Source organism: Phymastichus coffea, unplaced genomic scaffold (assembly GCF_024137745.1).
Source record: "Phymastichus coffea isolate CEN01 unplaced genomic scaffold, Cenicafe_Pcof_1.1 PCOF00056, whole genome shotgun sequence".
Classification (NCBI taxonomy): Eukaryota; Metazoa; Arthropoda; class Insecta; order Hymenoptera; family Eulophidae; genus Phymastichus; species Phymastichus coffea.
In genome coordinates, this window is record NW_026706867.1 from 1,406,756 (window position 1) to 1,429,902 (window position 23,147).

Below are 23,147 nucleotides of genomic sequence, written 5' to 3' on the forward strand. Positions count from 1 at the left end.
TCAACAGTATAATCTACCAAAACAACGAATATTTTTTAAATATTAATTGATTTGAATACGTAAACTTCGGAGTCCTATCGTGTAAAAATGTGTAAAGTCATACAAAAGCAATTCAAGCGAAACAAAATTTTTAAAAATATCAAAGTACAAGCAGAAACGATATGTACATACATCGAACAGCAAACGGGCAGTGCAAAACAAAACAAAAAGAAAACAGCAGATGTGAATAAGTCAGTGCTGGTTAAATCTACGTTGGAAGTTGCATTTCTGGATCGACATTCTTCCCCAGTGCGTTACAATACTTACGAGACCGTGTGAGAAGCGATCTCATGACCAGCGGCATAGAGATTCTGCACTTGGCTGTAATCCGTCCACTCGTGCGACACGTAGAACGTCGCCGAGATCGGGCATCCGTTTGGATTGTTTCTACCCTTTTCAAAGAGATCCGAGTAAAGTCCCTTGTTCAAATCGTTCACCGAGTCATCGAAGGTCAGCAACACAATCTGTGGTATTTCCTCTGGCAGGTACTCGCCTATCATGCGACGGTTACGTGCACACGGGTGTGAGGAGAAATGCGACAGACAAAGAGGACAGAGAAAGAGAACAAAAAAAAATTGGTTTGCGTTAGTGCGAATTGATTAGTGGATGGTTTCGTTGAGTTTTCACTCGACCACGTATTTTCCTTTCTTCCTTCCGAATCGAACGAATATATTCAGCATGAACTCGAATTTTTCTTTTACGAGTCACTTTTCTCGTGCAAAATAAGAAAGTGACTGTAGTATGCATCTTAAAACGGAGCCGTTCCAAGAACGAAAGCGAGCCGATACGTATAAATATGTAGTAGAGCAGCAGCTATACTATTCAAACATAAATCAACGCGGCTCGTTACACTTTTTTCCCCAAGGAAAATATTCGAGTTCAAGCGAGTATATGAGACGAACGATTTGATGAAAGAAAGTAAAGAAAAAAAAATCCATTGGCGTGCGCTGTAGCAGCGATAGAGCAGACGCCACATCAATGAGATTATATGTTACATATAGGTACGCACATGTATATGTATATATTACACACAATGATCGATTGTTAAATAGACAGCAGTAAAAATAGATAGCCGCAAGACAGCACTGCCCTAGAGATGTGGAAGAATCGTTATATCTAGAGTTATTAGTGAAAGGGCAGCGATATAAATTCATATGGCATCTAAAAGATCGAAGTGAAAACGCCGATCCCTGATTTTCCAGGTGACTCGATGCGAGCGCCATCGCGATAAAACGAAAGTGATTAATTTAATGTTGTTTGATTTCAGTTGAAATTTATCTCCCTAAAATATTTAACTCGAGCGCGTGAAAAGGTGTTTACGTTTATGTTTAACAAATTTCACTTGCAGAAACAAAAAAACAAAAGAAAAGAAAAAACAAAAGCGACTTGATTTATGACCACGCGATAAATCATTGATCGCGCGCGTCGCATTAATTTGGATATACGAGCTGCGCGTCGAGACGAGACAACAGCGAGCTTTGCGAGTCGTCCGTCGGTGAACGCAAGGAAAAACGACAAGCGGCGAGTGATTGGAAAGGGACAGTCGAGCGATTTAATTAATGAATCGGGCGAGGTTCGGCCGTACGAGTTTTCATCGAGCGCGACTCTAACTGGATCGGGCCGCGGTCAGTCGGAGATGGCGCTTGCACATTGCACGAGGTGAACGAGTTCCATTCTCCCTGCGATTCGTTTCCTTCTCGCCGCTGTTTTGGACATTTGCGAGATTCGCCACTTGTTGGACCTATGGCCATTAGGTATCGAGCGTCTCCGTGATCGCGCGCCACTTTGATTGCGGCGATATTCTCGTTGGTCCTCGATCGAGAGGATTGCTTGCGCCTCTCTCGCCACAAGCACGTCACGAAAACTTACGATTGTAGTAGTGTCGCGCGCATAGGAGCCAACAAGTCGCGAGAGAAAAACCATCGTCGTTGCACAGGCACACGTTGCGAGCGATTGCTGATGTGCAGTGCCACTTACGAGACGGTATGGGAAGCGAGTTCATGTCCATCGGCATACATATTTTGCACTTGGCTGTAGTCGGTCCACTCGTGGGACACGTAGAACGTCGCCGAGATCGAACACCCATTTGGATTTTTACGACCGTTTTCGAACAGGTCGATGTAAAGTTGACGATTCAGATCGTTTATGGCGTCGTCGAAGGTCAGCAACACGATCTGCGGCGTCTCATCAGGTAGTAGGCCACCTATGTTATTTATGTCAGGCGTCCAAGTGCCAACAAGATCGTTATTGTCTTTCATTTTGTTGCATTACATTAATTATGTATCGATCCCATCTGCGGACGATTCAGCCAATACTTTTCACTAGCACGAGTCGCGTTTAATGCAAACATGAAGATTCAAGCGAATATCATATTTATGTTGTCTCATCGACAGATGAATGAAAATTACTTTTCCATTACGTCTGCGAGTTATCTCATTACAATCTACGTATAACAAATACATTTCGATAGCTAATTACAGTCAGAGGTTATATACGCCAAACGACACGTCTCAAATACCATTAATACGAGTATTTACCATCAACATTAGCATACACCATCAAGAATTAAATTATCTAACAAATTGAAGCACACGTAATCCATTGTTAACGCTGCAGAAAAGAAACTTGGGGGAAGCCATGAACGATATTAATAACATGGATCAGCTGATTTCACTGTGAAATTTTTTTCCAGCTGAATATGCATTAAAATCATTTCGAATCATCGAGAGCGCGAGCGAACAAAAAGTAATCGACCGGCTAATTTCCGCTTCCCGAGCGGGAAGGTGAAACCGACCGAACATAACGTAACGTCGCCGCAGAAAAAAAATACAAAGAGTAAGGTCCTTTTATATACAGCTAGCAAAGCCTCCTCATCGCGCTGGGCGCGGTTACTCTTGATTTCACCGATGAAAAAAAGAAAATGTGGCGCAATAAAAGCGACTGGTTGGAGTTGAAAAAAAAAATTCCAACGTTACATGCGGTGCCGAAAAGGCTTAATTGTGCAGTTGGTCGTGCGGCGATTTATTTTCGCAAAACAAGACCGAGCCGTGCAGCTTTACACCGAGGGCAAGCGCTGTCGTCGGGAGGAAATGGAAGAAGCGATGATGACTTTCCGTGTGGCGCGCCGCGCTTTCGAATGTCATTTTCAGCGCGAACGCGTCGGCGCACGTACACCTGTGCTCGCCGTCGTAAATTCCGAAATATCCCAACGCGCAAGCTTGGCGTATTAACGATTGGACGTGCAGTGTAAACACAAAGTCACACTAGAAACTCGGAGCCGAGAAGAAAAGAAAAGAAAAGGCGCATAACTATAGCGAAAACTTTCACGGTGGCAAATCCAAGCGGAGCTCATAACGTCCATACGTTATCGCGATTTTGAAAGGACGCATGCGAGAGCAAACTGCGTTTCTCTTTGGGGATACACGTATGTATATCGCTCGCTACCGATCTCTCTCTCTCTCTCTCTCTCTCTCTCTCTCTCTCTCTCTCTCTCTCCTGAGAGCTGATAATGAAAAGGTGCGCGCGCGCGCTCTCGTTGCGCAACCGCTGCCGATCAAGTGACAAATTTAATTGGCTCGGAAAAGTTGAACGACACTCGGGCATGCGCGCGCAGAGAGGAATTCCGTTATTGGGAAGGAAGCTGAAATAGCGATGAATGGGAAAGTCTCCGGACGGTAGTTTCGAATGACATTAATTAATATGATCCTTCGCCATACTAGATTTTCCATTCGCAACTCGCAGCGCGCTCGTAGCGTGATTTTGATCTCTTCGCTATTGTCGTTGTCTGCATTTTTTCCCCCTCTTTTTCGTCATCGACAGTCGGCGTTAATCAAAATAATTGTCTTCTTTCTTTCTGTGCTCTTCGCGCCTAATTCGATTTCCATACTCGGGTGCGCGCGCACAGCACAGTTTCCCATTTTCACACACCATCAACTTTTATCGCAACGATCCCGTTGCACGCGGATGAGCAATTATGCGTCGTTTGCGGTCTCGTTATCGTAAATGTTTGCGCGAGGACGTGGATTCCGACGCGCAGCAAGCGAACCCTGTAATTACGTATTTGTCCGACGCCCGACGAGGCTGCTGCAGCTTTTTCGATAAGGCGAGCAGGCGTAATTGCCGCGCGCTCGAAAGCAAAGGGGCTCGCGAGACAATGGCCTCGCAGTAGCGCGCCGCGCGTTATCATTAGGAAATTCGCGCGCGAAACCGAAAATCCCTGCACTTTCTTGCGCGGCGCTATCATGGAAACGGAAAATAAAGTCGGGGAATTATGACAATGGGTACAATGGAGCGGGCAAGAGACGCGAAACATAATATCCCGCGAGGCCGCGACTTGTAATACCGGCCGTGTGTAACTACTTCCCAGATCCTGCCCGATAGTTTATCAATCTCCGACGACGAGGAACGAGAGGAATAACTCAAAATTTCGTCGACTTGGATTTCGTTTTTGGCGTTACGCAAACTCGAGCGCGTGCGCAATGGCATCTGCTCCCCCTTGCGCGCACGCGAGCATTATAGAATGTGATTTCCACCCGCGCGCGCGCGCGCGCGCGTGATCGGTATCGTTTCAGAGAGCGAGCGGCCAATTATAAAACGCGCGTCCGCGAAGGACACGCAGCCCCTTGCGAAATCTAATCTCTCTCTTTCTCTCTCTCTCGGGGCCCGGAATTTATCGCGGAGCAATAGCTTCTGACGTCGTGTGACTTAGCGCGCTTTCGAGAGATTGCAGACTGCAATTGCGTACCGAATTCGGAGATAAGTCGAGCGTTGACTGAACTGGATTAGGCCAGCCGATACTGCGTTTTATCAAGGCATACGATGCTCGCGCGAGTAGCTTGGCTGACAAAATGATCGTTGCGCGAGCTGATGTTTGCGGCTCTCGAAATTAGACGACATTTCATACACCGTAAAACTTGCAGAGGAGTGTTCTTGTCTGTCTCGGTAAACAGAAATTCTCACGTGGTATTTCTTTTTCAATTCCTTTCTATTCGAAATTTATTCGCGAGCGCTGATTGCAACTATGCTGAACAAAAAGCCATTACATATTGAATCTCATTTTATGCCTACTTTTAAAAACGTAGTTCGGAAAATGAGGCAACGTCGGAAACGCCAAAAAAAAAAAAAAAAAAAACGAAAAGAAAAGAACACAAATAGCTAATAAAAAGATTCGAATCACAATAGGCCGTTACATTGGAAAATTGAAACGCATTTCCGCAAAATAAAAAAATAGCAAGCCATAAATTCCATAACGTACTTATAAAGGAAGGGAGGTAATGTAGTAAGTCGATAAGTATACGGTTCGGCGTTAAAAAAAAATGACAAAAAAAGAGTTTAGGCGGCCGCATGTGTTACAGCGTAATGTGTGTGTGTCCGTTTCACTTTCGAGCACGTGGCCACGGCTCGGTATGTAACGCTGGAATCGGAGAAAGTAGCCCGCGCGCGTTAATCGATCGTCAAAATCAACATTCGGCTGGCGTATTTGTTTTTCTTCTCTTTCTTTTTCATTGCGACATCACCTGCAGGTAAACACACGCCCACGGTTTTGTCTATCTCGAGAGTCGAAAGCTATAATTCGCAATACGCTTGAGGTTCTAGTGTTCTGGTCCATCCATGATTTCTGCCGACTGATCTATCGCCTTGTCGTGCGCACCATTGCTAATGAGATTTTTCAAGCGCAAAATTCCGGTGACCGTTGAAGTGTTGCCAATGAGAATAATTATGTCGAAAAGTTAATTTCATCGAATCAGCGCTCCGATATTGCAGTGTAATGGACGATTGGAAAACGCACCCAATCAATGTATCTACTACTTACGTCATTATTTTACGATTCCGATTAGAGCTTTATAAATGTGCAGGAAAATTGTTCTACTCAATAACCATCACGCTAAAAAAGAATCCGTGTATTTATATCAATTGCATTGGCGCTTTATCGACTTGCTCACATCGCGCTGGTAGTACTTTCATAAGGCGTATGGAAATAAAAGAGGGAAGGTTTTATTGCATACACACGTTCTTTACGACCTCGCGCGATAACCATCTATTCCACACTTTCGACAATAGAGAGCGCGCGGATTATGATTCGAAATATATTAGTTGTAATTTGCTCGTAAAGAGAAAAGAAAAGGTAAAGAATTCTCTGGTGCAATTCCGTGTGCTGTCGAACGATTTCTCACGCTGATGATCTCATATATTCTAAAATGTGTATTGTATCGAAGCGGAGTGACGCTTGTGTTTTTCTTTTTCGGCATAGCTGTAAGGGAAATTGTACACACGGAATGACAGTCACTTTTCTGCGCACGTTAGAGCTGTATTGAAAAAAAATTTTCTTTTTATCGCGTGATCGTTCAACGTAGCTCTCCGCCAGCTACTGCATTGTATGGTCGCCAGCTTATTTTTTGTTCTTGTTGGTATTGCAATGTGGTAAATAAATTTTTCGACATACATCTCTGACCGTGATTAGATAAAAATACGAAGAGAGCTCGGCAAAAGCGCGATAATACCTGGAATGTCGGATCCACCACAGCTGCAGTCGGGAAGCAAGCACACGTCCTTGCGACACTTGGCGGCAGGTTTGTCGACTTGCGGTGTAGGGTAAATCGGCGCTGGTCTTGAGGGTGGGAAGCGATATATGTCAACGAATTCTTGAGCCTTGGATACGATTTCCGTCGACGGCTTCAAGGTCGGTCGCAGGCGCCTACAGGCAAAATAACGCACGGTCTTGCTAAAGCGATTGCGCTTTTCTTTTTTTTTTTTTTTCGTTTTCACTGTTCCGCTTGTGCGCATTGTGCGCGTCGTGCATGCGTTGACGACGTAGTCGCTAGATTGCGCTTCAAACGTTCGAAATTTTCGGTAAGATGAACTTTCGTTTATTGACGGCTTCTCTTTTTGTAAAGATGTTGTAACGCCAACTGGAATGCAGCGATTCGACACGTGAAAGTTTTTTCCATATTCATTTATTCGCGTTTGTCAAGTTGATGCATTTACTTTTGAAATGCTGCGATTAAGATTGATCATAATTTCGAATTTCGCGTATTTTTATTGGACATGTGTCGCCCAGCTGTTTTCAGCATTACTTAATGGCGAATCGGTAGAAAACTACACTTCCTTATGCGCGTTGCTTTAGGCAAAATGTAAAGCGTCTGTTAATTAGCCGTCAAATCGGATCAAGCTTCTTTTTTTCAGTGCGCTCTCTTAATTGGACGCGTTTTAATTTATGAGTTCGTTTAAATATAGCTCTATTACCGCGTTGCTGTACATTTTATGTTTTATGAGAAAATTCCGCGTATTTTCGTAATAGTTTATGAAATAGCTGTAAATACGTGTCGTTTATTCCAGGCGAAACAGAAGTGTAAAGTCATCGGCATTGATAATCGCAAAATTACTTTCTGCCTGCGATTACGCAATGATGAACGTCGTCGGAGCCAAACTAACATTGCAGAATTACAACTATGCGGGGAGGAAACGATGCCAAAGAAACGTAAAACTTACGGCGGTGCAGTGCCTCGATTGACATGTTGTCGGCCGCGGCTGGAAAGGAAAAAGAACAAGCGCATGAGTATGTGTGCGTACGACGCTGCAAGAGGCCATAATAAAGCAAAGGGAATAGAGAAGCCGCTTATAATAAAAACACTTTCGCACGCGCGGAGAAAGTGCGAGCGCGAGCGCGATGAGCCTCGACGCATATCTCTCACGCGTACGCGCAGCGTGCAACTAGGTCGCGTGCCCAGGCACTTTTCTTTTCATTTTTCTTTTACACTTCTAAGGTGAACAGCGATGTATCGACCTTGCCTGCCTTCGCGCTCAGTGCTATGGCGCTCAGTGCATACCGCCCGTGCGATATTGTATAAAAACTTACGCGTCTTGATTTGTTCGTTTTTTTTTTCATCGGTCCGGTGGTTTTTATTTCTTTGCCAACGTATAAACAGACATTGTTCGATGTGCAATGAGGTTGCTCGATGTCGTGTCACAAGGGTCAATTATAATTTGATTTTGTTTGAAACGATGTACGTCTATTATGGTGAAGCAAAATGTGGAATTATTAAAAGAAAAACGCGCAAAGAGAGGCAATTCTGCGAAATTATTTTCTTCAGATCAAGTTGTCTTTTCCAGAAACTACAGCTTCAAATGGTTGTTTTATATTAGGTGTAATTCTATTAGCAGATATTAACTTACCTAGGTGGATTAATCGAAGAGTAAGATCTGGCAGTGGTCAGTGGGGGACTTTGAGTGGTTGTGGTCAGTGGAATGAAAGTGTCGATTATGGCATTTGGCGTTGTCACGTGGACGACTGGATGGCTGAGAATGTTTGGCCTGAAAAATTGAATTTATTATAGTCAATATCGCTATTGTCTTGTTGTCAATTGAACAAAGAAATTTCCATTTCGAAAATTTGCTTTTGCAAAGCCATTCAATAGAAATAATGCCGACTAGTCAGCTAAGTTAGCTGCAAAAGCCTTTTCCTTTGTAACAGAAAGATTGATTGTATCTCTTTTATAAGAACTGTAATAATTATGATTTTATAAGTATACTCTAATCCAAAGAGTGATTGTAGTTCTTCGCGCCGTCGACGTCTCTTACGTTGACGAAAAGATGATGAAAGTTTTCTACAATAATGTTGCTTTTTTATATCTTTCAACTTTAAATGGACATAAATAAATCATGTCTTTACAGTCTCAGCTCAATTAAAAACACTATTGATTGATCTATCCAATTATATAAGAATTTCTTAATGGTCACTTTTATTGTGAGAAAATTAAAAATAAAAGAACTGTAAGTGTAAAAAAATAGGCTATTGGCATTGTCGTATCATAACTTAACGATTGCTATTGTAGAGGTTGAGTAGTTCTTAATTAGCGTTTGCTAAGTGGTAATTAAAGTATCAATTGAGATCAGAATACTTCCATGATATTAATGAAATTTCATCTCGTGAGAGTGGAATCGAAATATTTTTTTATCCTAAGATATCCCGTTTGAAACGAATCGTAAAATATGACTAATTATTCACCTGAGAGATTGTCCCTCAGTATTGCGGAATTTGTTTTTGATGAGCTGCTGTAACATAGATAAAAACGCTTATTAGAACGTTAGTGCGTTCTCCAATTATACTGTAACAGTATTGCATAGAAATAACGAGAGGAATAGTAACAAAGCAAAGAGTAAGTGGATTAAAAAATTATTTCATAAAACTTACCTGATTATCGTAGATATCGTAATCGTCATCCTGATTCAGATTGTACTTGTCAGCCTCGTGAACTGCAATTTTCTTGGGTTTCTGTACGTACGGTTTGGAGCTCGGTGACACCTCTACACGAATATTTTGCTGCGGCGGTGGTAGTGGCGGAGGTTGGTGTTGCTGTTGCTGCTGCTGCTGCTGCTGCAATTGCTGATGCTGAGGTGGTGGTGGAGGTGGCTGAATAGGTGCCGAATTGTTCAATGGGAACGGATTGTAATCTACCGTCAGATAAGAGAAAATTGCCAATTGAAAATTGCGAAAGTGTGAAAGAGGAAATTATATTGTATGGTAAATATTGCTAATGAGGCGACAGTTTGATAAATGTGAGAGGATTTTTTTTCTTTTGAAATGTTGTCTCGCTTTGCGAAACATCACGAGTAATTTTCTTGCAGCATTTTTGCAATTGGATTTTGAATTCACTTCTCATGACCCGTTTCAATATGTATATATGATTTCTTTTAATGGATCACGGAGAGCAAGATGATACTTGCAACGAAACGGCACTTTAATGTTATAACGGAACAAGTTATTAAGGCGCCAAGTAACGCTAATGGCAAATGAAAAACCTATGATCTTTGCATCTAATGATCTTTAAATCTTCATAATCGCACATGTAAAGTACCAATAATAAGTATTTGTATTCAATTAAAGTTTTCTCTATGGTCATCATTCAAATTGTCGACTTTTTTACGATTACCATAAACTTGTCAATCCTTGCAACAAAACCAAATTGCAGTTTCACTTTTAAAGCGCTTTCAAAATCGTTCAAGAGCATCCATTATAAAAAACCGAAATTAATATCCGATATATCAATCTACGTGTACCAATAACAACAATTGTCTTTAACTTGAACAATAAGAGTGTAGTTCGATTTTTTTTTTCAAAACGGAGTTATCTACTGCACGATCGACTTTCTCAAAAAAACTTGACACTTCGTTCCCAAGCTCACACTTTAAATTAGAAAGTTGGACGCATATAAGGTTATATATTGAAAAGAACGAGCGAAAAATTAAATCCAATCGTGCATTTTACAAAAGCTGGTTGGTAATTTGTACGTGCAGGGTACATGTTGGTGCATTTTCGTATTGTGTACGTACCGTCATCCTTGTAGATGGAGACGTCATCGTCGTAGATGGTGTAATAAGGATAGCTTTGATCGGGTTCACTGTAATACGATTTCGAAACGATCGGCGCGACGGTCGAGGCTGTCTTTGCAATTCTCTGAGGCGACTCGGATGACACGCTCCTGCAATTCAAGTGACATCGTTCAATCTTTCAGAAAATTACTCTGCGATTTGAACCTCGCGCGCGCAAGTGATATTTTGGAAAGTAGATTTGTTCCCGAAGCTACTAGTCCAGGCAGATCGCGAATTGTATTTTTGACGTAAAAGTAATTATGCATGCAAATATAAGAAAACGAAGTTACACAATTGTAACTGCTACAAAACTGGCAAATAGGAAATAAAATCACAATTTCACGCACGTACGAGCGAACTTTCACCCTTCGTCGGAGAGTTTGAGGAGAGAAAAAAAGCACAACTCCATGTAAATTCTGACAAATTAGTTATTTTTCAAGGCACACATTGCGTATATGAAACGAATGTCTATCATAAATCGAAGCAACAGCTATAGCTCTAACTCACCTGTAATGATTTTCCGTCTGTGTGCGCGGGTTCACTAGTCTGTCCTTCTCTCTCTCCTGAAAGTCGAGGAAAAAGATCGATTAATCACCTGTTTACTATCTGCAACGCGTCCGGATATACCCGTCGTAAATAGCCATTGGCTTCGGTAGCTCATAAGGATTCATTTTTTTTTCTCGGCGGCTTATTAATAGCTCCGCCGATAATGAGAGCCTTGAACTCAATTTATTAGCGACTTCCAAGCGCAACGCGAGTGTTTTGTCAGCTGCCTCGTTGAATCAAATCTCGCGGAGATTTGCTTTTTCTCCAATGAGTATGAGGAGTGATGCGTGCGGCCGTCCAGTAGCCTACGTATATAAATGCGCTGCTCGTGTGCGGCTGTGAGATTAATTAACTTTCCTTGGACGACGAAAGTTGTTAGATTGGCCGACAAGAAACGAAGAAAAAGGTAGTCATCCTATGGATTAAAGTGCCTCGTAACAAAGTAAATACACATAGACTTCGGATCGGATATCGCTCGAATGAAAAAAATGGATGACTATCGATTTAAAAATCAGCAGTATAGAGCAAATAGAGAGAGAGAGAGAGAGAGAGAACTCAGTTCGCAGCACAACAAATGAGTGAGCGCGCGGGGCATTTAATGAGGCAATTTGTAGTGTGATAAATCGATCGTCGTATGTTTATACGTTTTTTCTATAAATCAGCGTGTAGGATCTGCTCGAGGGAGTGAGTGAGAGAGGTCGAGGAAGGTGAGGTAGAATCGCGAAAATAGAACGTCACGAGGCTTATATAGTCGTGCTAATGAGGCATAACGGAGACGCGTGTTTCCGCGGCATAAATATCCGACACGATGACGACGACGAGCGTGGCGCTGCTGAAATGAGATTTCGATCGCATACAGTTCAGCGGCATTCACCGTGACAATCCGTGTTCCACGGAATTGCCTCTAACTCTTGCCGAAAACGCACTATACGTATATTTCCCAAACTACATAATTTCGTTAGATTCGTAATTTTTTTCTTCTTTTCATTTTAACGAAATGCAAAACTCACGCTGATGATGTTCCTTCTGAGCCCGTCACGATCTCTCGCCACTTGTCCCACGGTCGACGGTTGTCCACGATACACCCGTTGTTGCCTGTCACTCTCGATTTCCGATGCTGGCTCGTATTCGTCATCCGGGTACGTACGTTGATGTGGTGTGCGATGACGTTGTAACTGTTGACGATCAGATATGGCCGACGGTGAGACCGAAGGTGAAGGCACCGTCACTGGTTGACGTTGGATGTTACGTTGCTGCTGCTGTTGAGAAACCCGTTGATGCTGCGGATGATGCTGCTGCTGCTGCTGGATCGATTCAGCTTTCTCGGCTCTGAAACGTGAATTTGGAGAATTTGCAAAACATTGCTGCATGAAAATTTATGTATACGCGACAAGTTTATTTTCCGAAATTAAATTAAACATATGGAAATTCTTCGGGTAAATTGATCTAATAAGTTTCTAGTACGATGACGACTATAAGAATAGAAACTTGCGTCCGGTTGTTTTCGTTTTGACGATCCACATGTATAACGAATTGTAATGTTATTCTCCAAGTGTATACTATTTCAAAATACCGAACGGGAAACCCCTGAAATGTTTATAATGCAAATGAATTCTAACATGATGAGATTATTCACTCAGTAAAAATCCAAAAATATAGATATGTAAAATTAATGAGATTATTCCGTGCTCGCACTATTGTAGCCTATACCATGTTATATTAAAATATTGTATAGTATTAGAGATCGGACAGACGTGTATGCATACATTTGACTCTTCTTCAGTCTAACACTTGAAAATTTATACGTGAAATATTTACAAATTAATGCCACGTACGCCCGAAATGATCATATTTACGAGTACATCGCTTGTATGTATGTACGTTGGTATACTTATTTACGCCAAAAGAGAAAGTGCATTCCGGTAAAATTAAAAAAAGTAGACGGAAACAAAAAGCCAAATGTATTACAAAGTATTCCTGGCGTCCACAAAGTGTCAGTTAATATAATTTTAAATAAAATTGAATTGGTTTATTCAAGTAGCCGCAGAGTTATCAATTATTTCATTAATGTTGAAATATCAATTCAACGTTAAACTTGAATAATGTTATTGACATAAAACATGATTTTTTGGAGAAATTTTTTTAATGTTATTTAATGTACGAGTTTGAATAATTTACATAAATAATCGAATTGATAGTTTCGGGTGGTGTAATTACAAAGGTAAATTATCGTATTAATGTGCAAGTAAGATATGGTAATGTGAAAGTTTTTTTTTTTCGTGTATACATGTATAGACTTTGAAATAGCAATTTCATAGATGTCTGACTATTTCGAAATTTTCGCACAATATATAAAAGCAAGGAATTATAAAGTGTGACGTTATGACTTAAAGAACGCACGTAATGTCCGGAAAAAATTTCTACACTGGTATCCTACCACAAATAGTTAAATGAATAATGCGCAATAATAATTAGTATCAAAAAAGGAAAAAGACATCGCTCGATGAAGGTCTGTTAACCATATGCTTGTTGCTATATTCGTCATCTACAATTTTAATCTTCGCGTTCGCAATTAAAAAATAATTTTTCATAGTAACCACGAATAAATGTCAGGTAAATACGTTTTTCTTTTATTAGGTTTTTACCACAAATACTGAAAATACATTTCAAGATAATCCTTACTAAAAAAATTAATATCGTCTAGAAAGTTTTGGAAGTAAATCAAAACTATATCACAACTATTATCGTTTTACGATCCGGTATTTTAGAATTTGCGCATGGAATTGGTGTTTCAATGAGGATTTTTCGCCTTGGTTCATGAAGTAGAGACCGAAACGATTGACTTTTAAGAGACACTTTTTTCCTACAAGTGGATAATTCCGGTCGAAGTTTGTTGCTTTCATAAATAAACGCAAGAGCCATTAATAAATTGTCGGCTATTACATAGCTTACATAATAAGCGTAACGCTCGAACCCGCTAGACCGCAAGAGAAAAAAAAAGACAAGAAAGAAATAGCAAAGGAAGGATTCCAAAACCTCAACCTGCACGCTTCGTTCCATAGAAATAATCGAACGACTTCTACGTATACGTAGAACGTGTCAAGTATATATCTACTTGCGGTTATTCCACAATAAAAATATTTATACGGGTAATCGATTACCGGAATTATTTCTAACAGAAAGTCCGTACAGTGTACATTCGATAATTTTCCATTTAATTATACGATCTCGTTGTCGTTTCAGGAACATTCAAAGAAATAATTGCATTAATTATTAACAGATGGTACTCGAGACGAAAAAAAAAAAAAAAACAAAACAAAGTTTTGACATACTTTCACGGGGTAACAAATAAAGCATGAGAGCTAATTTTTTTCTAAATAATAAGCCATTAATGAACATGCCGAAATATCTTGCACGCTACGTGCAGTTTCAACGTTTTAAAAGTTTGGCTACGAATATTATAGGATGTAAAATGGACGACAAGGCTTTACCAAATTCGGCAAATAGTTGCTTAAGGCGTGAAGCAGTGATGATGAGACCTTGCGGTTCCAATTGTTTTCTTTCCACGACTGCAACGCAATTCAACTAACCGTTAATTTTCGCGCGCTCTCCCGTCAGCTCAAGTGGAAGATACACTCTCCGCCAAGAAAGTATAATCTCCTTTTGTGTTTCCGGCGCGAAAACGCAATACGTATTTCAACATTTTTTTTTTCGTCCAGGATTTCCTCTGGGTTTTTTAAGGATCGTTGAGACGCACGCCACTCTTGCCTCTGTCTTATTTTCGAGATTAACTTTCGTTTTCGCGATTTGAAATAGATTTCGCTGATTATACTTTTCGTGCGAGTAGCTGGACTAAAGTTGACACGAATGAGGTGAAATAAAAATTATTCTTTTGACTATGAAAAAAGCGACTATAAAAAGAGCGCCAAGTGATACGAGTGTGATTTTCACGCGACGTATTTGCCTCGTGAAATATGATCGAGCGCGTACGAATGAGTTTCAAAGCGGCTTGCGCTAAAATGACGCGGCGCGCGGCGCAATAAACGACAGCCGCATTATATTGATCGCCCTCGTGCCTGTCAAAGCGCACATCGCCTTCGCGGATGTTAAGACATCTCAATCAGCCGCGGCATGCAACACGTGTCCGCCATCAATTGTGCTAAAGGCACGCGCGCTACGCTTAAAATGACCGGCCCACGTACAATCTGTCAGAGTGCAGCGCTCGTAATCGACAATGTGTGTGTACGCTAATGAGTATACGTTGCTATGCAATTGCCCAAGCGCTCGAGCCAGCTTGCGAAACAGGATCGCGAATGCGTTAAGAAACCGCCCTCTCCCTGCCGTGCAGCGACACGCGCTGATTGTTATTTTTGTTTTTCCTTGAAACGCCACCGGCCACCGTCGATCGATCTTATCGCGAGACCTGACACGCCTCCTGGATTATGCATAGAGCAATTAGATGCGAGATGATATTTTTTTTGACGGGCGCGCGCGCGTCGAAGGCTTATCATTAAGTGCAGCTTTTCATTCATAATTGTTGCTGCTGCTTCGGATATAATTTCCCTTCTTTGGCCTTTTTTCTTCCGGCCGGGGAAAATTGATAATTACCGGCCTGTGAAATCTCGTTTGTTATTGCGCTCGGGGTTGCTTTTAATGGCTAACTTCGCGACAAGGTGTTAGGTTGAATGCTCTTGCGATATTTTCATTTGGCTGGGTCGGCGCTGAAAATTTATCGAGTGCCTCTTTCGCTGCGCGCAAATCATAACGAATGTTATTTTCGCAAGACACACATCGGCAAACAGTGTTATGAAAAAAAAGTCTACTTTCGACAGTTTGTTTATTTCTAAGCCTTGCCGAGGAAAAATCATTCGTCATACTTCGATTACCTGCGTTCCATGCTATTCAGCACTTGAAAATCGATTAACCTTTCCAAAGAGCTATTTCATACGCTCACGCAAACAGCAAACAATTTTCTCACATACGTCACGAGTGGAGAAAAAACGAAAACTACCGTCGCCGATCGCGGCGATAATTTTTCTTCTGTACCAACTAAAAGAGCCAAGTTTGTCTAGCGAGCGTAGTAATGAAATTTCGAACAACTAATCATACACGCCGGTTAATTTACGACTCAGTCTTCAGCGCGTATTGCAGCAGCACTGAGACACATCCACGAGGGAAAGAACTCGGGGGTTACGGGTCCTTTCGCTCGTTGACAGGCATTGATTAATGACTTTATTCGCAGATCTATCATTGCGCAGCAGGCGCAGTCGCGCCAGTTATCTGTCGGCGTTTCTGCCAAAATATTGGCTGTTCGCGAAGATAGCGATCGAAGATGCCGACGTTAAATACCGCACGCGATAATCGATTGGTTGTAAATGTTGTGCAGCTGAACGTCACTCCGATTTTAAGTTCATCAGGTCAAAGGCTTTTGAGTGCTGATGATTTTTTTAGGTGAATTTTATGTAGTTGTAAAAGCGTGTTTGATGAAATCACCGCAGGCTCGGGATATAATCAGATGGAATTTCCCGTTAACAGTAGGGCAATAAATTGTAATCCAATTAAAACAAACAAAAAAAAACTGTGGAAATGATTATTTTGTAACGTTAAATAAATTTAATGCGTATGTAAAGGCATTATTTTGCCATTGTATTAAGTTTTGGCTCGTAGTGCTCGACTTTTTACTCGAGAATATATCTTGAAGATGACATCAAAGAATATACAGTTATTACACGCATTGGAAATTATTAAAAAATAAAACGTGTCATCGAAACACTTGGTTATTTTATAGCCGTAGCTTAATGATCGCGTTTTACCTTGCATCAGAACCATAAATTTTCTGATTACGTTCCTTTCATTCAGTCCAAGGCAGTCTATAAAAACGTTTACTTTTCGCTACCGGCTTGATAAACGACAAAGTATCAGAGAAGAATAAATATATATCCCACGACAAACAACGTGAAAGTGATTGATTCATTCGTGGAAGAAAAAAATCTCGCGTTTATCTCGCAGCTGATATTTAACGCATCACATCTTCTGGAAAGAAAAAGTATCCTGAAACACTTCGGTCACAAACTCAAAAATGCGGAAGAGCCATCAGAATCAATTATATATTAAGTATGTTAACCTTTAGGGAAAGAAAAAAAGTCCTTTCAAAACTCACCTCTCGAGTAGCGGATCCTCGTCGTCGATGTCCTTGGAGGGAGAACTGTTTTCAGGGCAACCGACGTTGCGCGGCCAATCGCAGGTCTGCAGCTCGTGACTGTGGAAGGAAATTAAATAACGCCTCGTTAATCTCTCGTCACGCTTCCAACGCTACGTACACGTCAATCTTAACCAACAGAAAGATTTACCACTTGGACGGGCGCATCTCAAACGCCGATCGGATTTACTTTAAAAAAAAATATCGACTCTTGGAACTTGCGAGCTAGTTGTGATTTTAGATTGACTTTATCGCCCATGCTTCGGGGAAATTGTAAACTAATGATTGATTTCTTATCTTCTTTCGGAGAAAACTAACCTTACCGTTTTGCTTACTTTTTCACTTTCGTAAAATTTCGATTTTTTAACGCAAAAACAGAAGCTAATTCTGTAAAGTATTTTTTTCTAATTGTCGATGAGCAATATTATAGAATAACTATATCATTCTTCAAATGATAATATTTTTTTGAACGTTCAAAGTATCATTTACATTTCAAATTTCTTGCAAAATATCGCATCGTTTGAAAAACACCATTTTATTAAAGATTACATTAAGCTAATTGAAATTACTGTTGAATCTGCAGTACATCGACAGCGCGTCGGTTTTTCAATATAATATACCGTCTAACAATCGGCAGATTCGCGATCGAGCTCAACTTTTTGCTCGTGCACGTGCATTTGCATCGCGTTCGCTTCGTTTTTCGCGCACATAACAAAGAAAAAGCGAAGGTTCGTGGCTTGTGCAACGCGATAGAAAGGATACGAAGTTCAATTCGCAAGAGCGGCAGCAAGCGAAAAAAAAAGAAAAAAAAAGAAAGAAAAGAAAAACGTACACACGAACACGGGGGCACAAGGGAAAAAATATCCACGCCAGGGCTATCCTCCAACGTCGATTACGAAGTGCCGTGCGGCTTTGGTGTAACGCGGCGCGAGTTCAGGTAATTACCTCTCTCGCAGCTGATTGCCTATTTCGGTGGGAGAGAGTGACGCGCCGCTGCGCGCACAGCAATATGTTTTTTTTTCTTTTGGATTCTCGAGTGATAGAGCGATGAGCTATGGCGCGCTGGCGATCTCTCAAACAAGTGTGATGCCAGTGACAGAGAGAGGGAGAGATATTCATTGAGCAACGGTTGCTCAAATATCGCATTCACAGACGTTTATGCTTGACAGATTCTTCACTCGAGGCTAAATACACGTAATACACGTTTATACGTGCGATTCGACAATTATTTTCTTGTTCCAAACTCAAGAGAAGCAACGAATGTTCGATTAAATGTTGAATTCCGAAAAGAATTATTTTTCATCAAACAGTTTGTATTCCAACGGAATAATAGTGTTAACAATTCAGTGCGAATGCAACCAACATAAAAAGGAAACTCGAACCAAGCGTTTTTCCACTCGCCAACTCTTCCTACAATACACAGCCGAGAAAGGACTTTCCTCGGAAGTCTCGGTAAATATATGCCGAGCAATCGCAGCATATACTTATAGCAGCAACGCGCGCGAGAGATAAATCAGCTTAGAGCTGCATGTGCGTGCGTGTGTATCCTAATGTGTTGGGAAGCGCGTCTCGGCTAGCTGCATTTATCCTTAATTGGATCGCGCTTATGTACCTGCGTGTAACAGTTTGCGGTAGGAGTAGTCTCTCTGCACTTCCGAAACGCGTGGCCCCGTGCGATATGTTAATGAGCGAGTGCGTTTCGCGCGCCCACCTTAAGCTATCTCATTTCAGCCTGGAATTACCGAGCTACCTATTTGGCTTTGCCCATGCCCTTGACGAATTTGCTTATGTCGTTCGAACGAATGGAGGTAGGAGTTTGGGGGAATCAAGCCGATTCAAATTTTATCGACACGGACGATGAATCAATTGATTTTACTCATATTTCTAACTGTTCTCTTTCAATTCCTCAATTTCTTTTCTTTTTCGACGAAAGACCCGACGTTGGAGCATTCATTAAAAAAACAGGTTCTGATACTACGAGACGCATAATTAATTAATACCCATGATTTAGCTGAGCGACCTGGCGCGTTTCAATTTCGAAATTTCATTCGACTGCACAGTTTCACACAGCCAACACGAGGATCGAAAAACTATATCCGTGTAGTATCGTTTTTCAACAAGGCTCAAGCTCACGTTCGCGTAGTTCTCATAAATTTTTCTGCACTTTTTTTTCACAATGCGGTCTCACGAACTCTGAGTTGGCTTATGGGAACGTATGTGTATGCGGCTGTAGAGCACTTCGTCAAAAGTCGCGCTGATGTATAATCCATCCGCACGCAATAGCGCAGAGCTCCGTTGTGTATATATCTGTACTTTCGATTCCAGCTGCCTGCACTTCCTAATCCTAATTTAACTCGTGCTCTCATTATCATTGAATGAGTCATAAATACGCTTTTATCGTGCGCGCGCCGATCGCCACAATACATTTCTCGCCGCTAATTGAATTTTCGAGGTGGCATAATCGACGAGGCTGCCGACGACCGACAGCAATGAAGACGGCTCGTGTCGCGGGCTCCGCGCTGCACGCCGTCGGAACGCCAGTGGCGCGCGACACGGCCGAGCGAATGCCTATGGCGGCAGTGCAGCGAAGCAGTGAAAAGGAGCTGGAAAATGCATTTTTCTTACGATCCGGCCAATTAGGATCTGCGGCGCGGGGTGGCACTGTGCTTGCATAAGCGCACTGCTACTGCCGCCGCTCAAGCGAGCGCTCGCAATTTATAATTCACTTTCAAAATTACGTCAATTGTGTCGCCGCCGCCGCGACTGCGATTTCTACAGTTTGTCACGCCCGCAGGAGAAAGAGATTAACTTCAATGGGCGACGTTTGCTCCGTTGTTTCCCATCGATATATTTGTGTGTGTGTGTGTGTGTCTGCCCGTGTATTATATATATACCAAACTACCGCAACACGCTAACGAAGCGCATTTACAAGGCAATTGCGCGCGTCTATATGTGCACGTCGTTTCCGCGTGTCTCGTGCGCCTTTTATACTTGTTCGTTCTGCGAGTGTACACTTGAAAAATGAGATCTACTCTTTGCGTGCACTGAGATACGTATATATACCGAACGACCCACTTGACGTCTCAAACTGACGTGGTTATTCTTTTTTTTTTTTTTTTTTCTCGAGTAGATTGATACTTTAGCACGCGTAGTTTCGGTAGGAAACACACGGGAGTTTAAGCGCGCTAATTTAACGGGTTTCTTTTGTGAAGCTCAATTACATCTAAACTAGAATTATGTCGGAGTAGAACATTAATTTGAAATGTAATAGTTACAGTTGCGCTCGTAAATCATATCAACGTGCAGTACGCTTAGTTATCTTGATTGTTCACTTTATTATTTGAGATTTGAATCTTGTCGCTAGCCGCGAGTGACACATTGCGTATCATCAGATTTGATTAAAAATGTTCTTCGCTGATAGCCTTGTTCGTATTCGATTATTAGATCCAGTGTGCTCGTTGTTACGCAACAATTGTAAATGATCATCGCTGACCTGTACATGAGACCACCAGTGCAAGACTCGAGGAGGGCGCCGCCAAAGACGCACACATAGTACATGGTGCAGTCGCGCGGATGAGGATAGTAGCCAAACTCTTCGGGGCACTCGAACTCGAGGCCAGCGGCGTTGCGACTCGCCCTCGGGCTCCTCGGCGTTATCCTCGTGCATTCTGCAACATATACCAACGTGTCAGTGGATGCTTGTTTCTCTTACCAACTCGTTCAATGCTCATCTCGCAGAGATCGCAAGCTAATATCTCCTTGAACGATTTTCCGACGGACGCTAGAAATCTCAATCGTTGCGGTAACCGTACGTTCGACTGAGTGGTCACTCGTACGAACAATCTCCGCGGTGAGAAATTCAGAGATAATCTCGTCGTGCGCATAAAAATGTCGACAACGCGTACATGTAACGAGCTCTGGATATACTTAATTTGCATAAAAAATATTCTGTCTGATCTACGTTACAGCGCTCATAGCAGGTGCAACATATTTGTGTGCACTGCTGTCGGTTACGTCATACGCGTACACGCTATTTCCCCTATTAATTTTGGTTCGCCTAAACAATGATACAAGCATCGCGGGCCTCTTGCGAATCACATCGAATCGCCGTTTGATTCGCAGGCCAAGTAAGCCATTAGTTATCCGCTTTGTCTTGCCCCTGCAAAACTTATCCAAGCGATATCGCAACGTACGAATACTCCGTGGCACGCGACGCGGTTTTCAATTAAAAACATTATGTGTATATCACAGCGGGATGTCTCACCGTTTGCGGTCTAAGCATTTGCAATACAGCAATTTGATTTAGTGCTTTCATTAATTTTGAGTACGCTGATATTTGCAGGTGCGAATTTGATGCGGTAACCCATGTCAAGAGACTTGTTTCAATTAATTAATAATTTTATCTTCGGCACTTATATATATATTTATTTATCTGATATTATTTAGATAAGAATTGATTTCAAAGTGGCTCGGTATGACTGATATTTAATTGCCATTGCACAGAGAGTTACCCTTGCGCCGGATAACGTTGACACTCGACTGAGCATAACCTTTGCTAAAGAAAGTTCGACAGCCGTCATTGCTGTGAAATGCCCTACATATTAGCTATACAATGGCGATTCGGGCTACAGCAATGATCGAGGTTTTCGCAATATATCCGTTATAATAGACGACGTCAGAGCCGCCATATCGATTATACGTTATATACGCGCGAGCGTTTATCCGCTGATAATTTCAAGTTAATCGCGCTATCGTGCAAAATCACACCGCTTTATTCCATTAGAAAGTGACAACGAGAACAACAAAATACAGGCAGAATTTCAGCGGCCATTTTTTCTAAGACGATTAAAGTACTTGATGACGAAATAAGCACTCGCGCACGAAATTAAACGGCTCCCCTCGAGTCATAAAAGCTTGCGTTAAAAAGCCTCAAGCTCGGAGGTAGACGAGGCGTCAATCTCCCGCGTGTATACGGTCGTGACGAGGCGTAAACCGTAATGAAGCTTAAGGCTAAAAAAAGAACACGTGTGTAGTGGGTGATTTCACTCGAAGTCTCGCGCTTGGATGATTTCGATTAAAAGCCACGAGTGTCTTCCGCCTGTCGTGCGCACGCGGGTGTTTGAACGTTTCAAAGCTGGCTATTAGCTCTTCTCGCGTTAGAAAGCTTTTCCCTCTCGCTCGTCTTTCTTATGTGCTGTCACGTGGCAAAATGGAAAAAAAAAAAAAAATGATTACACGTTTTTCGTTTCGGGCGCGTACTCTTTCTTCGTAATCTGGTTTGAAGAAATGCGCAAGGATCGTAAGGGTTTCTCACGATAAATTGCTTCTTAAGCTTCTCGAGACTGGTTGCGATTGCCTTTCGAAAAAAGAAAAAACTGTGCGAATTTCCTATCGTCGTGAAAGCCTCGAGCCTCGCCGACGACGTATAGCAGTAAGACGCGCGGGCACCTGTTATGTACTATAAATTTCCCAACAATACTTTTGACAGTAACAAACTGTCTCGTGAGGGGTGCTCGCAGGAAAGGTGTTACAAGAAGCAAAAAAGAAAAGCCAGATCGATTGGCGAGCGCGATAAAAATTTACATACATCGGGGCCGAATGCACTCGCTCGCTTGACGATTTATATATAAGCTTGCGTAATGTCGCCAGGGAGCGAACGAGCTCTCGCGGCGCGCCGCGCGCGACTAACCGGATTTTTGGTCGACCTTGCCCGGGAGAAAGAAAACCGAGTGTCGCGTATCCATATCCATCAGCATGCAGCCGCGCGATAGCAGAGGGAAAGGGACACGGAGCGAGTTTTCTCGAATCCGCCAAGGTGGGTATTCGCTTTTGCGATCGACTCGTTGTTTTAACCTTTCCGCGGCAGCTTATAAGCTGCACGCGCCGAGTGATAATTGAAGCGCACGGCGAGAGCAACGGAATAAAGCGCCCGAGAAAAAGGCTGCCGCAATAAAGCGGCGGAGCGAGAGTGGCTGGGTATCGAAAGCTCCCGCGC

General features: G+C 42.1%; 1 protein-coding gene across 1 annotated transcript in view; it reads right to left on the reverse strand.

The window, feature by feature from the left end:
- LOC131666057 (uncharacterized) overlaps positions 1 to 23,147 on the reverse strand; it is an 81,006-nt gene that overhangs the window by 6,173 nt on the left and 51,686 nt on the right. The window contains exons 2-13 of the mRNA XM_058938408.1: positions 20,646 to 20,820; positions 17,114 to 17,212; positions 11,964 to 12,282; positions 10,915 to 10,970; positions 10,369 to 10,517; positions 9,444 to 9,489; positions 9,230 to 9,350; positions 9,044 to 9,090; positions 8,212 to 8,349; positions 7,528 to 7,566; positions 6,540 to 6,733; positions 307 to 532 (exon numbers count right to left, since the gene is read on the reverse strand). Coding sequence (XP_058794391.1) covers positions 307 to 532; positions 6,540 to 6,733; positions 7,528 to 7,566; positions 8,212 to 8,349; positions 9,044 to 9,090; positions 9,230 to 9,350; positions 9,444 to 9,489; positions 10,369 to 10,517; positions 10,915 to 10,970; positions 11,964 to 12,282; positions 17,114 to 17,212; positions 20,646 to 20,820 — 1,609 coding nt within the window. The remainder of the gene's footprint in view (positions 1 to 306; positions 533 to 6,539; positions 6,734 to 7,527; positions 7,567 to 8,211; positions 8,350 to 9,043; positions 9,091 to 9,229; positions 9,351 to 9,443; positions 9,490 to 10,368; positions 10,518 to 10,914; positions 10,971 to 11,963; positions 12,283 to 17,113; positions 17,213 to 20,645; positions 20,821 to 23,147) is intronic.